Genomic DNA, 17,020 nt, shown 5'->3' with positions numbered 1-17,020 from the left:
CCCTCTTCCTCTGCGTTTCCTCCAGAAGGCAAACCCTCAGGAAAGAGCCAGATTTGCATTAAGGCATGGAGGAGAAATACCTGAGAAAGACAGACGAAAAGGACACTTCACAAATCAGGAAACAGGTAGTTTAGAAAGCACAGTGAAAAATCCTTGTGGAGATGGCCACAAAAATTTTGTGAGGGGTTATATTAGAGGAGATGAAACTCACTTCAGAGGAAATGAAAAACAAGAGAATAAGATGACAGGAGAAGATGGAAACTTGGGTGATGAACACAAACAACAGGCTGGGAACTTTACGGCTGGCCACAAATTTGCCAAGAGAATTAATCCCTGGAGTCTCCCATGTTTGCCATAGGAATGGAAGATGGGAGAGACAGGCACTCAGAAGACAGCCACAGGCTCCACTGGTTAAAACTTAGAAGGAGTTCTGGTTTAGGGTGAGCAGGATGCTTGGACCTCTGAAAGAGCCCAGCTGAAGTTTGGTTTCATTGCCCACACTCCAGAGAGAGGCTCTCATTCCAAGGTGGTCAGTACCCAAATTCCTTGGCATCGGTTCAAGTCCTAGTCTTTTTGGCCTAGTTACCTTATGAGCGGAAATCTGCACTTCATTAAATCAACGATTGTCCAATTGTGGTAAACATCTTTTTTATTTGTTTGTCTTTGCTTAGTTTTTTAGTTGGAAAATGTCTTGCTCTCTCAGCTGTGTGAAAGGAAGATTAGCATAGGGATTTTGCATTGATGGGTCAGGCAGACGAGAGAGCCAGTGGTCACTGGAGGATGAAGGTAAGCAGGGGTAGAGTATGGGAAGTCAAGAGAGGCTAAAATATTGTTTGGCTTGGTTAATTAAGACAAGATGAGGAGGCCACCATATTTCAAGTTTCATTTTGGTTTTCTGTCAAGGTCTTCAGAACAGAACAGCAAGCACACTTGAATAACCTTGCATCTTACTAGTTCCCTGCGAGTGTAACCTCCCAGGGTTTTTTATTTCTTTTATTTTTACAATGAATGCTGTGAAAATTTTCATTTTCTTAAAAGGATATCTGTCTCTCATACTTCTCTAAGATGCCCTGCCCAGAAATTGCTTGCAACCTCATCCCTGAGAAAATTGGCAAATATTCACTTCACCCAAACTGTAAACATTAGCCTGCATTATATTGTAGACAAAAAGAAAAGTGTGACCTAAGGTTGTCTACAGATTAAAAACAAAGACTCAGTCTTTACCAACCAAATAATGGCTTATTGTGTTCATTTTGAGGTCTCAGGCCTCAAAGGTGATTTAAGAGCTCGCCTTTAGAATATACCTTAAATATTAAAGATTAAGAAAGCATCATATGGAATTAGATTGCCAATAAGTGCTTATGTGATTCTTAATAACAGTTTCAAGTGTTGCCTATGCAAAGATATTACTTGAAAAATTGTGAATGGAGATATCATTTTAGAAAAATTGAGCAACATTTCCTATTTTCAGCTCTCAACATTGAAAGAGGTAGAAGATTTAACTTTCTGCAGGAAAGTTTATAGTCCATAGAAGTGTGCCTTGAGTAACCTTGGGAGTTACTAAAATGCATGTTTTAATGTAATTGAATAACACTGTCAGCAAGTTCTAGATGGACGGATCTCCATGTCCATAGCATGGCACAGGGGAACTGATTAGTGGGTATGTATAAAAAATCAGTACAGGGTTCCACAAGATGAATAAATGATTTTATCCTAAAAATTCTTCTGTTGAAAGTAAGACAATACACTACGTGACATTTTCATAGAAAGCTCCGTAGTGAAATTGTCTTGACTTGTGGAACTATGGAATGCCTATAGTTATAGACCTTTACTTTCTGAAAGAGTCTGAAAGGTATAGGTTGACCTTCCGCTATTTGAATTGAGTGGAAGTGTTTCGAAAATTGAAACCAAACTTTTCAGGTCTCCTTCAAGGGAAAGAAACATTTACTCATATAGACATTAAATGTTTCCTGGTTCAATTCATAGTTTTTACTATTGGCCAACTTAACGATTAACAACACAGCAGATGCATAATAAAATTTTAAGTGCTAATTCAAAACACTTGTTCTAGAATTGGAGCCAGAAATCTTATAAGAAGAAGTAGTAGGTGATTTCGAAAACTAAGCATGTTGAGAAAATAAATTTCCTTCCATGAAAAACAAAGGTGCTTTTGAGATGAGAATGGCCAGTCAGGAAGTTTTATAGAGTCCTCACATAACTCAAGCAAGGTGATGAGATACACAGGCTTGAGCTAAGCATGATAAAATGCCAGTTTGTAATAAAAATTTTAATTTATATTTCTTAATTTGTTTTCTCCTCCTAAATTCTATGGTCATTGTGGAAGGCTTGGGAATCCCTAAATTGTCTGAATTATATTCTTAACAGCTAGAAAATCATGAGAAGTTCCTACCCTTGAGGCTTAATGTGCATCAAGAATTGCAAAGTATGAGTAATGAATAAAATGTGGTTATAAAGTTTTGCCAGTTTTCAATTCCTGTTTGATATTTTAAAAGTAAATTTAGCTGTATAGGAAATCTTTCCACTAGGTATGAAAGCAGGTATGTTTATGAAGAAAAAATAACATAGATTCTTTTATGTAAATTTGGAAGTGGTTTTAGAGTATAGTATTTTGTTTTGTAAAACATACTTAATATTTCTCTTTTGAAGCACTTTTAAGATTATTCTTCAAATATAAGATCACACACAAACAGAATTATGCATGCAAACTGTGGGTTTTAAGTATTAAAATAAATTTACTTTGTTTTGTTTATTCAGCTGAACAGATGGTAATGATTTTGACACAATACAGTTTTCGTTTTCTTTTTTTCCTCCTTGAGAAAAAAAAACAAAACACAAAAACACAGAGCTTCTTCTCCACTTTGTCACAGCTGGTTACCAATCAATCTCAGTTCACGGTACAGTGATGATAGCACATGTTGTCCAGGGGCCAAATCTGATTGGGTTGCATTTTTCAGCAGTGTTTCATATCAGAAAAAATAAGGTATCTCTATGGTGGGGACTGTCAGCACACGACTGTACAACTCTCATTAATCAAACTTGGCAACACTGATTGCATTTATTTAAGTCAAAGACTGCCAGATTTCAAAATGGAAATCACCAAATTTCTATTTGAATTTCCTCATCAGTAATGTTTTGTCATCTGTTTCTTTTTTTCTTGGTTTTAATTACAGCCAATGATACCTTCTACATTGACACTGATCATTACATATGATCAACCGCCCGTGTTGATCATATATAATATAATATTATACCATGTTACGAAGTAGCCGTTTCATACCAAAATAAACTCTACTTCTTGAAAATTTATTCTAGACTGTTTAAAGAAGGCTAAATGCTTGGGAGGCCGAGGCGGGCGGATCACGAGGTCAGGAGATGGAGACCATCCTGGCTAACACGGTGAAACCCCGTCTCTACTAAAAATACAAAAAAATTAGCCGGGCGTGGTGGCGGCGCCTGTGGTCCCAGCTCCTCGGGAGGCTGAGGCAGGAGAATGGCGGGAACCCGGGGGGCGGAGCTTGCAGGGAGCCAAGATGGCGCCGCTCACTCCAGCCTGGGCCACAGAGCCAGACTCTGTCTCAAAGAAAAAGAAAAGAAAAGAAAAAGAAGGCTAAATGCAATAAAAAGCAAAATACAAATACCTTTGATTGTTTAATAAGAGAATAATGTTAAAGGATATATACATCAGGAAAAACATTTATGAACCTCCCGGTGTTACAGTTAGTTTTAGAGGAATATTGAGAAAAAATAGTGATAGTTTCTGGAGGTTTTGAAACTGAACACAGTTCAAATACCTACTTTCCCAATGCAAATGCACACAGAGCAATAAACACACACATCCAATAGAAAATGCATGCTGCTGTTTCTTAGAAAAATAAATGTACTTATAAAGAGTTCCAGTCGTTTTATAACTTGAGATAGCAATGTCAGCATTTTATGTAAAATTGTATTTGGAAACAGGCAGTTTCTCTAAGTTATTTACTGCTGTGCAATTATATGCAAAGCCCTGTTGTACACTATAAAGATATCTTTAAATGTAAGGAGATGTTATTTGTAACTTATCATATCACTCTGTCAATATTTGCTTTCAAGGGAGAAATGCATGTTTTCCCAATTTTCCAATGTAATGGTTACAATGAGATTACTATTAAATATGGACCAATGTATCTAGAAAGAAATCTAAGAAATAAAGCCACATTTATTAGACCTGGGAAAATCCTTGAAACCTGGTAGTTTTAGGGAGCACGTTATAGACTTAGGGAAACTGTGACCCATTAGGGAAAGCAGAGGCTGGTAGTAGATAGTCACAAGAATTTTTTCCCCAACTCTAACTGCCTCTGTCTGTGACTTTGGGAAAGAGACTTTGTCATGTTTTGCTTCAGATTGCCTACATGTGAAATTAGTAATGAACCAACTATTTGCATTCTAGATTTTGAAGTCAGTCAGACATAATTTCTTTAAAAGTAGTGTTTATATTTCTCAAGCTTTTGCAGATAGGAGTTAATCTGATCACAATTATAGGCCTATCCTTTCTGTGACATAAGACACTTCTTAATGTAAATATTCATAGGTATCAGAATTTGATTGAGTCTTCCGGGATTTTTGTAGGTACTGTCAGACTACCGACTGGCATAGTGGATTGGTGATGTTGGCAGGAACAGTAGTGTCTTTATGGTGTACAGTTGTATTAGGTTTGTTGAGTCAGCAGTGTGACGAAGCAGAAAGAGCTTGTACTTTGGAGTAAGACAGATCTTGATTTGAAAATTCAAATTTGTAGGTTAAAAATGTCCACTTTTTAAATTATGTCAATTGTTTAAATAATTTTAAAATATTGCTAGGCCAACACACACACACACACACACACACACACACACACACACCCCTACAAATTTATGCAATCCAAGGTAAACTTCAGTACCCAGACCAGGAGACCTGAATTCTAATAACAACAGCCATTAAAAGCTTAACTGTGATGTTAACTGTTTATTCTTTGAACATATTAAGAAAAAATTCTAAGAAGCAGCTACTCTTTTGGTAGTATATCTCCTGTTTACTTTAATTTCCTTGTATGGATTCATACACCAGGATTTTAAAAAATTGAGTGCTTATATTGTCCCTTGGTGAAAAGCTGGGTAAAAATATTTGTAATACAGTTGATGAAGATTGCGCCAGGGGACTTAGATTCCAATACGGTCTAAACCTTTGCTACCGATGAATTCCAGGGCACTGGATAACAAAGAACTATTTTTCTAATATTAATATTAGGACATTAGACTAGGCTCAACAATTTTGAAATTCTGTACTATGTCTCAGAATGTATGATCTGTTAGTGTCTTGAAATGACCAATTTCCACGTATTTTCTTATTATTGCATAATAAAAGAGTATTTTTATCTATTATCCTAGAGGTACTTTATTTAGGCTCCATATGTTCTCCCTTAATAATATTGGACTAGCTGAATATTTTCATGTTCACTCATTCGTATCCTCATGGTTTTCAAGACTTTAACAAAGTTCTTTGCAATTATTATTTTTACACATGCCATAATTCCTTTCTTAAGAAACGAGGAATAAAATTGAACATAATATCCCAATTTGTGCTATGCCAGATTTTATAAATGTCTAAGAACAGCTATGTGGTTTGCTTTCAAGTTGAATTTTATCTGTGTACATTTTCTAATTTTTAAAATGGGGAAAATAATAGCTTCCCAACTTACCTACCAGAATTGTTATGAGGATAAATGAAAGAGTATATTTGAGAATACTATGCAAATATATTTTTACTGTTATATTTTATTTTCATAAGATGTGTGACTTGAAACTGCTCTGCCAAAATAATGAGCTTATATATTTGAAAGCATGGAACAAAACACAAAGCTTACATTGTTTTCTCTCAGTCTTCACATTTGTTTTATACATTCTGCTAAAATTATTTCATTTATTTTGGTGGAGAAAGAGAAATTATTTACTTATTCATTTTACTAATTTACAGAGAGTAATTTATTAATGATAATATGTAAACCAAATGTGTAGATTGCCACTCAAATTGCCAAGTTATCTCCATATAGCTAGTAGCATTAATGTATTAAATATTCCAAGTTCTTACATTTTCAGTATCACATCAATATGAATTTAACTTATATTTCAGAGCTAATTGCTGATATATAAACACAACATTACTATGCTTCTTGATACAATATCTTGTTATATTTCAAATTAGTTAATCTTTCAGTACATCATATAATCGTTGCACTGGTAACCATGCCATAAAGGAAGTAGAAAAGAATTTCAAGCATTGGTTGGTGCATCATCATTTTTTCAATAAGCATTCATTGAACACCTCCAGTATCTCAGGCACTGTTTGATTATACTTGGGGTATATAGTTTAAAACAAGAGAGAACCAATCCTCATTCCCATGGAACATACATGCTGTTGGAAATAAAGAAGACAAGAAATAAGGAAACAAATGATGTGGTGAAGATATGTACTTTGAAGAAAATAAAATGTATTAAAAAGTGACAAAGTAAATATGAAAGCAAAGAATAAAAATAAAGTAATTTTTAAAAAGTAACTGGATTGGTGGATAGTAACTAGATTTCTTAGGCAGGAAAGACATGTGTAAGGGAATGATATTTGGGACATCCTGAAAGTCAAAAAGGGTCATCCATGGAAAACGTAAAGGAAGAACATTCCGTGAATTTGCAAAAGGACTACAAAGACACAGTAGAACTGGCTTCTTACATTGAACAAGTAAAAGAAAAGGCATGTGACTGGAACAGAGTGAACATGAAGTTTGAGAGCTAGGCAAGGACCAGATTATCTAAAGCTTTAAACACCATAAATAAATAGGTTTTATTCTGAGCGACCGAATGAGAAGCCATTGGATAGCTTCGAACAGTTCAGTGACATAATCAGATTTATGATTATCAATCAGTAGATCTGTACTGATGCTCTTAATTCCCTTTGAAGCCTTGACATAAAATAACTGCTGTTACAGTCGTCCCTTCTGATTGGCAGTTTTGTACTTTCTCTTTGTGGCTTCAGTTACCCTTGGTCAACTGTGGTTCAAAAATATTAAATGAAAATGTCCAGAAATAAACAATTCATCAGATGTAAACTGCACAGCATTCTGAGTAACACGATGAAAGCTTGGACTGTCCTGCTTCATTCCACCAAGACACAAATCATCCCTTTGTCCAGCGTATCCACGCTATGCACACTACCTACCAGTTAGTCACTTAGGAGCCCTCTTGGTTATCAGATTGACTGTCTCGTGTAGTGTATTTGTAGTTCAGTACCATCTGTGGTTTCAGGCATCTACTAGGAGTCGTGGAACATATTCCATCTGAATAAAGGGGGATTATTGTACAGTATGTGGTTGCTGTTGTTAGGAAGAGTTGACCTGAAGATGAGATAATTCATAAGAGACCCAAAATTGAAAAAGCTCTCTTGTAGGAGAGAGAGTATACTTTTCTGTTTGGCACAAGGAGTAGTACTGTTAGTAGTAACTTTGGGAAGAAATGTTTTATGTTATCATACATAGAAGATCTTCTAATAGAGATGTTTGAAGATAGAATAGACCACTTGTCATAGGAACAAGCTGGACGACTGATTGGTTGCATGTTGCAGATAGGATTCAAGTGTTGATGGACGGTTGCAGAAAGTGAACTTTTAAAGGTTTCATTTAGCCTAGCGAGTCAATCCTTTTATATATATTCAAAGTATTCTGATATAAATACATCATATAAACTGCTGATAATATTTGCAGTCTTTCCTCAGGCAAAGATTCAGTGAGAAATGAGAATTTAAAAGATTGTGAGCATTTCAATAACTAAGTACTCAAAGCCTGTTTGTTTTTAAATTACAACATCCCAGTGTGATGGGACATAGCAAGATATGCATTGTAGCTTTTACTTTTAATTGGAGAAAGACAAGACACGGCCCCAGAAAATGTGTGTTAGCTGGAGAGAGCCTCGGAGATAGTTCTGGTCTACCCCAATGTGGAGTCAGACATCATTTCACTAGGCTCTGAATCCTATCATGTCATGTATCCCCAAATTTGGATGCAATGCATAGATGTGTCATCAGCATGTCTTGAATAAAATAATGGAATGTTTATTATAATCTTTTCAAACGTCAGTGATCATCAAGGGAAATGAAAAGATGGCAATGTTGAAGAGCATCTACTAATTCCTGCGAACTATGCTGGGCACTGTGATATGCAAGACCGTTAAAAACTATTACCCAAAACTTCTTTTTACTCCAACACATCCCTGTCTCACTGGAAATGGATTTAGTTACCTTCCGTACTTACACGTTTTCTAACAAACCTGGGCCATGTCACCAGACTATTGGCCTTGGCCACAGTTTTACAATCTATATCTGAAAACCTGTTCTATAGGTAGGAAAAAAATAGATTTGCTGTTTGAGTTTAATGGCACAGTCTCTTTGAAAGGTCATCTCTTTTATTAGTTGTTAAGACTAATTCATTTTATTCTTCCCAAGTAATAGTTAATGTTAACTTTTCACAAGGAAGGTAATATGCAATCATAGAATGCACAATTACTTGTATCCCCGATCAACGTACCATTAATTAAAAAACAAACAAACAAAATCTCATTCCTATTCTTGTTTCCACCTTCCTTTAAAATGATAAAAAACATCTCAGGAAGTCAGATTTCAGGCTAAGTTTGGGTTCAAATATTATGTATTTTGTAATTTTTAAATAAACACTTTTAATTTTTTTTAAAATTTCAACCTTTATTTTAGATTTGGAGGTACATGTACAGGTTTGTTACATGGGTATATTGTGTGACAGTGAGGTTTGGGGTACAAATTGTGCCATTACCCAGGAAGAGAGCATACTACCCAGCGGATAGTTTTCCAGCCCTTGACCCCTCCGTCTCTCTTTCCTCTAGGAGTCCCCGGTGTCTATTCTTCCATCTTTATATCCATGTGTACCCAATTTTCAGCTTCCACTTAGAAGTGAGAACACGATTTCCTTCTTTTTTATGACTGTGTAGTATTCCATGGTATATATGCACCACATTTTCCTTATTCAGTCCACTGTTGATGGGCACCGAGGTTGATTCCGTATCTTTGCTCTTATGAATAGTGCTGCAATAAATATGCAAGTGCTTGTGGGGGTTTTTTGGTGAAACTATTTATTTTCTTTTGGGTATGTACACAATAATTGGATTACTGAGTCAAATGGTAGTTCTGTTTCAAGTTGTTTGAGAAATCTCCAAACTGCTTTCCCCAGTGTCTGAACTAATTTACATTCTCACCAGCAGTGTGTAAGCATTCTCTTTTTTCCACAGCATCATCAGCATGTGCTATTTTTTGACTTTTTAATAGTAGCCATTCTGACTGGTGTGAGATAGTATCTCATTGTGGTTTTGATTTGCAGTTTTCTGGTGATTAGAATAAACACATTTTTTTTTTAACTAAAGCAGAAAGCAGGAGATAACTTTTACATTTTATTTAGTTTCCATGTTGTCTTCTCTGTAATGAATGTCTCTAAAGTGAAGTAAAATTTTGTCATACGCTATAACTAAATATTTGCTGAATATGAAATTATTTTTCTGTGCACATTACATAGTTATATGTCTTACTGTGTTAAGTTAGCATTTTAAAATTAAACTGTTTACTTGCAGAGAAGTACACATAGAATGAGAAAGTGACACATTCAGAGTCAGGGTTTTAATTCTGGGTTTTCTATTTATTAATAACATGACTTTGAGGAGGTCATTTTATTTGCCTAGGTGTCAGTTTTCTTATCTATAAAATGACAATTTCTAATTCAGAAAAAGGTTTTGAGGATACTCTGTACAATGTGTGCAATCATTTTTTTTTAACTGAGGTAACATACAATTTTTTTTCAATGACAAATCAGAAATAATGTACAATGTAGATATCTTTTATTGACTTGGAATCATGGCTTCACATATGTATTGATCCAGAGAAAACTTTTTAGACCATTAAGTTTATCTCCCCTCTTTTAGCTCTTGGAAAAGCTCAGCTATAGGACAATGTAGAGACTTCTGAAAGTCACACAACAAGAATAAATAGCTTAAACAGTAGTCAAGAATTCAATTTTTTAGATGAATTGGAAATGTCTGCAAAATACAGTGTTTAAATGTTTCTATCTTACAGCTAACCATGTCATGCAGTACATAGGCTAACTGTAGAAACGATTATTTTTATGAGACATTAAATACGTCACCAGTAACTTTTCTGAAGCCATTATCAAAATAATTGTTTTTCTCACATTTTTACTGGCAAAGTTAAGCAGAAAGTGTTTATCTGTATTATACTCTTTTATGCATTTTAGCCTAGGATTGCTCTTGACTATAAATACATGGGTAAAGTCATTTGGAGTCTTGAAGCCATTCACAGTTGGCCTTTATATCAGCAGGAAACAAGATATTTATCATGTATTCACCACTAGTGTTTCTTGAGCACCTAGTAGGTGGAATAATAATAGCGAACATGTATTGTGCTTTTTGTGTGCCTGTTTTAAGTATTTTATATGTCATTTAAAGCTCACACTCACTCCATGAAATAGATGTTATCTTTAGCACTTATTTTGCTAATGAGGAAATAGAGACCCAGAAAATGTAAGTACACTGTCAACCCTTGCAAGCATATGAAGAAGCCAAGTCCATGAGTACAACTCTGGCTGTTTTGCTCCTGAGCCTGTGCTCTTAACCATTTGATTATGCTACTGGATAGTAAAAACTCTATATTTGGAGTATGGATATTGCAGTGAGTGAAGCAGACAAGATCTCTGCCTTCATCGAAATAGATAACGATACAAAATGTAACTAAGTGCAGACTTACTGCTGCAGCAGTGAGTTTTCAAAAAGGGAGGAATTAGATTTTTATAGTATGGTAATGGATGGCTTCACAATGAAGGGAGTGGATAAGAAAGTAGTGGATAAGCTATTTCCCTAACCACTTATGACATATTTAATAAGCAGAATTTTAAGGCAAAGCACGCAGACAGAAAAGTAACCATGAGAATTAACGGATGGAAGAGTAAGGGTAGTGAAGTTTAGTTGGCATGATTGGTATATAGACAGTGCTTTTTGTCATGCCAAGGTCTATAAATTAGGACTATATTAATTCATGCCTTAGCCTCTAATAAAGTTAAGCTGGGTTATTCTTCTAGCTAAAGCTAGAAGTAGAAGACATCTGGTTATGGTCGTTTTAAATGCAAGCCTAGAATGTTTGTGTTTGTCCTGAAAACAATAGGAAATCACAGCTAGTTTTGAGCAGACAGGACCAATTAAAATGATATTTTGGAAACATGGATCTGACTGTGGTATATATGAGGAAGAGAAGCAAGGTGGCCAACCAGAAACTATTGCAAAATGTGTGTTTGAAATAAAAACCACTGGTAAATATCAGGAGGAAATATCACATGTGAAAAAAATGATAGCTGGATTATTTAGTTTGTGTAATTATAATTTCTTAGAATTAAATAAGAATATATTCTCATGCAAGTACTCCCAAATTTTTGGTGTTATGTTTTCTGACCCACTTTGTTGGTCTGCTTCATTAATGAAGTGGAGGTAAAACCATAAATGCACGTGAACAAGCTGAATATGTGCATTTCCAAAAATCACTCCAAGGCATGCTGATGTTTCAGGTGTTAATATTCCTTATTTAAAAATTGATTACGCACCCTTAATTCTTTTACCTAATGCCCATTTTGTCGATTTGCCAACAAATAAGAGAAAAATTTTGTTCTTTAACATATTTCAGCTCTCTAATATCCAAGGTGCCTAAAAATAAATTGTATTATTGAACACAGTGTGACTAACAAACTAGTGAAATATAACTCACCACGAAACTGAGATTGTGTCTATCTTCTTTAGTAGTCAAGAGCTACCACATAAAGGTCAAAGTGCTAATTATGCCTTTGATAGTTGTGCAGTGGGAAGAATTGTCTACGTATGTGAAGTATAGGTAACTGACAAGCAGCTGAAGATCAGATATTAAATTGATTTTATTAGCAATACCTTTAATCTAAGTAATTGCACTTTATGGCTGATTTGTGTGTGTATGTATTTGTGTTTAGGTAACATACAGTTTAAAAAGAAAAAGGAAGATGATTACTTCATGTTATTATCCATATAGCGAATACTATTTAATAAAACCAGTTCATATTCTACACAGGTATGACATCAAAGATGATTACACACTAAGAATTAAAAAGACCATGAGTACAGATGAAGGCACCTATATGTGCATTGCTGAGAATCGGGTTGGAAAAATGGAAGCCTCTGCTACGCTCACCGTCCGAGGTAAGAGATTTAAGATGTCAAAGATAATTGAACCAGGACACTAGTATTTGGTTAAATTGGTAAGTGAACTTACAATCAAAATAGTGAATTATGCTGTTTTGTTGTACTAAAATGCCTAGATTTTGTGTCCTCTCTGTCATTAATTGAAATAAAATTATTTTCATTATTTGGTTCCACGTGATGGTAACTTAAAAGTATTAATTCTTATTTAGTAAATTGCTTATATGGTTTAAAGTTAATTGTTTATATGGCTTAAAAGTAAATCTTAAAAACAGAAAAGATCTAGACTACTCTTTCCATTTCCATTGCTTTCAGCTACTGACTGCTTTTAAATGTCATCAGTTTCGAAGGTCCTCTCATGTTTTCTGTTTACTAGTTTGTCACTTTGTCACTTTGTACTAGTAGCATACTGTTTTGAAGTTCTTTTTAATGTCGGCATTCAAAACAGCCATCTGAAAAAACTAACAATGCTTCCAAAGGTGAAAATGAATACAGAGGCACTCTCCAGACTTGAGATAATCTGATTTAGAGACTGATTTGTGAAGTTCAGTGGCCTTAAATAATTGAAATAGTCAGTGCTGCTCTAGTAATAACTTTTACCTTCTGAGTGTCATGCACTTCCTCAGCCATGGAATAATGTTCACTTATAGACTCACTGGAGTTGCTTGTAAGTGAAAGAAAGCATTGCTTAACTTTACAGTGTACTAGAATAAATTAACTGTCTTTTCAGTGGAACTTGTTGATCACGGGAGGTAAATTATATAGTCCAAGGTACCAAGTAGTACCAAGTGGACACTTAACACTTACTCTTGAAATAGACATTACCCATGGAATCATTCACACTCAGAGAAAATCAAACAAAGATAGGCGAGCACATCCTTTCTCCCCCTACTAACTGTGCCTCCTTCTCTCATCCTTCGTGGTAAAGCGATTGGCTGCATGCTTTCTTCCGAGTCTCAGTTACATCTCACCCCACTTAGTCATACCTCAGACCCTCGTGCACCTTTGCTCCCAGAAGGTTTCAGAAGGTTAGGAGAAAGGTTTGGAGAAGCTGGAAGTTGCAGGAAAGGTATCAGGGATCCTCAGGTTAGTTTTTTGTGTGGTAAGAATAAGGGTTTTTGCCAGATTTATGATTTAGGCTTCAAATCATGAAAAACTCAGTTACCTCCAGGTTGTTATGAGGGGACAGGCACTTTGCACACCTGGAAAAATGTTGGTGCTTTTCATGCTGCTCAATTGCTCCATCCTTATTTCACCTAATCCATTTTTTTTCCTCTAGACATTCTAGTGTGAATTTAGATACAAAACATATTAGACAAAATTGACAGCTAGTTGCATAAAAACATTTTCACTCTTCATTACTTCACAGGTCATAAAGGACTATGATCATATATGAATTGAATATATAGATATATATATGGATTATGTAGGATAAAAATCTGATAACCTTTGTAAGGCAATGAACACACTTGATTTAACCCACACTCTACGTGGATGACTTCATACGTTTGTCGTATGTTTGCTGGGCAGCTTATTGCAAAAACAATTCACTAGACCAAAGTATCCCCAAAGTTTTCTTTTCCTTTTTTTTTCTAAAGTAAATGGAAAACCATAATAAACAACCAGCCAATAAACGTCCCACTGGAAAACTATTTGCTGACTAAACGAATGGTGAGAAAACGTGAGGAGTTGTTTGTTGGTAGAAGCGGCAGGGCTGCTTCTATGCTGGAATGCTTGGGCGAGTGAGACTTGAAGTGGTCTGTTTGCCTTAAGACCTTTCCCAGCTAATTGTTTTCATAATTTGCTGAAAGTTTCAGGCTTAACATTTCATTTAACAAAGCATGCTCCTTAGGTGGGGATGTCTGAAGCTAACTTACCAAACTAATAGAAAACATTGTTTTTTTCAATAGGGTTTATTTTTTTAAAATCAGCAAACCTTAAATGGCCTCTCCCCTAATCTATGTCCTGTAGATGGATTAGAGTGTTTATTCTTTGTGGTAGGTATTTATCACCTCTCTAAGACTGAAACCTCAAAAACTGTGTTTAAAAAGATCTCCTTAACACAATATAATATAGAGTAAAATACTGTTTAAAAACATTTATTTTTTACCATTAGGAAAAGCATTTGGGTTTTCTCATGCTAAGAGATTAACAGGAAAAAAAAAGACAACACTGTTATCTATGACTTATTTTTTTTCTTTGCTAATTTTTCTATGCACATAAATGAAATGTGCAGCCTTTCTTTGGATTGTTTTATTAGAACAGGGTCAACTGACCCAAGAGGCCATGTCCATTTTCATCCATTTAATGCAGAGACACAGTTTAGTTTAATTTGCTGATTTTGAAAACATCCACCTGCTGGGTTTTTTTCTGGATAAAATGTTGCTAATGTAACAAGGACAAAAAAAATGTATTGTGATGTTTCTGCTAAAACTTTATCGTAACATTCACATTAGCCAGTTGGGGAAAATGTAAGGGAGTTAATTGTCAAAATTTGAAACAGATCTACTCAGTTGTTTCCCATTTCAAAAATATGGTTAAAAAAAAACTATAAAGTGAGGCTGAACATCAAGAAGCTCCCTTTGCTGACTTGGCAAATGTAAAATTAGGAAGAAATGAAGCCAGTCAACAACAGACCTCCTTGATTAGACTTTTCATTCTAATCAAATAATTTATTACTAATAAAACTTTTTAAATGGCTTAAAAATGACAACACAAACTGCATATTTGCAAGCACATTTTCCCCATTTTAAAATTTTTAAATTTGCTTTGCATAAAGATCTCATTGGAAAAATAATACTGTTTCTAGAGCAATAAAGCCTTAATGTTTTGGAATTATTCTATCCTAAAATAAGACAGACATATATTTTATTCATTTAAAACATGATTTCTCACCACAGTTTCTTTTTTTTTTTCTTTTGTTAATATCCTACACTCAAAACGCCTTTTCATTTCTAAAGGAAACATTATGTTTGAAATTCAGCTTGAGATGGCAAGCTGAAAAGTGCAAATTCAAAGATGAAGAACAAAAGTTCTTTTTCTACTGGACATTTTGCCAATGCAAAATTAAGAGAAACTTCATCTGTTAGAATAAGCCACAACTTCACATTGTTAGTCTGTTATCTCTTTTTGATAGTTAATCTTGTATTCTGCTCCCCACTCCCCTGCAAAAAGAAAGAAATTATGGTGCACTGGGTAACTTACTCCTCTTTTCCTCTAGCTATAGCAAACACGCCATATATGTTAGGACACATTAGGGATCCACTACACCAGGCTTTTCATACCACTGCTACAATTGCCTTACTGCCTGTTGTCTGAATCTTTCCTGCTTTAATTGTGAACAATATTGTGAGACCATGGCTGTCATAGAGACAACTACGTTTTATGTTTATGGATTGCACAGAGCTGGTATTATGATGTATCCGTTAAGTGAATATGTGTAAATACGTGTTCAGTGGTGGTTCCTATCTTGCCCAGAGAGCCATCATCAACACAAAACCATTGAGACGTTCCAGAGTCACATTACATATGCGCTAGAACTGTATCTACTGAGATATGGGCGAACCACTGTTGAAAAAATTCTGTTTTTAATATCAGATTTCATGAAATTTCCTATACTACTCAGCATATTGTTTCTTCATTTGGATAACGGGATCACGTGTTTTACAATACTTGTCTATTGCTTTTGCATAAAATGGTTTACCATCTAAACTCATAGAGTGTTATTCTTTTTAAGGAAAGGATTATGAAGCCCATGTGTATCTCTTACAATGTCTTTGCATTAATAACAGGGGCAACCTATTACCACTGATTTTAGTGATTGAAAGTTATGGTATAATAAAAAAATGATAATTTGTTGAAGCAGCAGTTTGAAAGCCGTTCTCAGTGTGAACAAGAATCAACTTGTCAGTCATTGTTCCCTGCCCTCTGCCAAAAGAAGGAAAAAGCTTAACAGTAGTTAGGGAGCTACTGAGTTGAAATCTCTAAGGATGTTCCAACCTATTTGTTATATTTTCATCCACCCTGTCCATGGATGAAAAGTGATGTGATCTTAACTTATTACTGACTGAAAAGCAGCGTCAGGGGCTTTTCTGCAGTCCTTGTAATGGTTCTGACTAACCATGCTTAAAATCCAATTGCTATTTAAATCAGACAGCGAGGGCTTCTTTTATTGACATGACATTTGCTAGTCTGTGACTTGAATAGTGATATTCATCAGGTTTTTAACTTTGGGGTAACACAAGGCTGTTTAACTCAAGATCTTTGAAATAATAACTATAGTAAGTGATGATAAGACTTTACCGAAAATATTTCTCAAATTGCTTCTAGTCAGTCCTCGGAGTCAAAGTAATTATTTTCCTAGAATTATATTTATAACGCTCAATTTTATCAGACCCAGACATCTTGGTCATACTTGAATTGTGAGAATAGAAATCACTCTATTGTCCATACTTAAATGTAACATTACACATCATGCATTCTGATAATTTTTCTTTCTTTTTTTTAATTTCTTTTTTATGTTCTCACCACACCATTGTAATGTCTACAGCTCGCCCTGTTGGTAAGTAGCCATCCTTCTATCCACTAAGCATGGCTTTGCACAGTGCTTCATAACTCATGCGTAGTCAGATTTGACAGAGTGGAATATATTTATTTTACTCGTGTTAAAATAGTACTTGAGACTGTCTGCT

At 35.0% G+C, this 17,020-nt stretch overlaps 1 protein-coding gene across 11 annotated transcripts in view; it reads left to right on the top strand.

Annotated features, from left to right (window-relative positions):
* ROBO2 (roundabout guidance receptor 2) overlaps positions 1-17,020 on the top strand; it is a 1,778,513-nt gene that overhangs the window by 1,638,674 nt on the left and 122,819 nt on the right. For all 11 annotated transcript variants that reach the window (XM_050782129.1, XM_050782128.1, XM_050782122.1 and 8 more), the window contains one exon: positions 12,202-12,329. In XM_050782129.1, coding sequence (XP_050638086.1) covers positions 12,202-12,329 — 128 coding nt within the window. The remainder of the gene's footprint in view (positions 1-12,201; positions 12,330-17,020) is intronic.

The sequence above is a fragment of the Macaca thibetana genome, chromosome 2 (assembly GCF_024542745.1).
Source record: "Macaca thibetana thibetana isolate TM-01 chromosome 2, ASM2454274v1, whole genome shotgun sequence".
Taxonomy (NCBI): Eukaryota; Metazoa; Chordata; class Mammalia; order Primates; family Cercopithecidae; genus Macaca; species Macaca thibetana.
The sequence above is the reverse complement of the archived record's forward strand: the minus strand, read 5'-3'. Positions and strand labels throughout refer to the sequence as shown.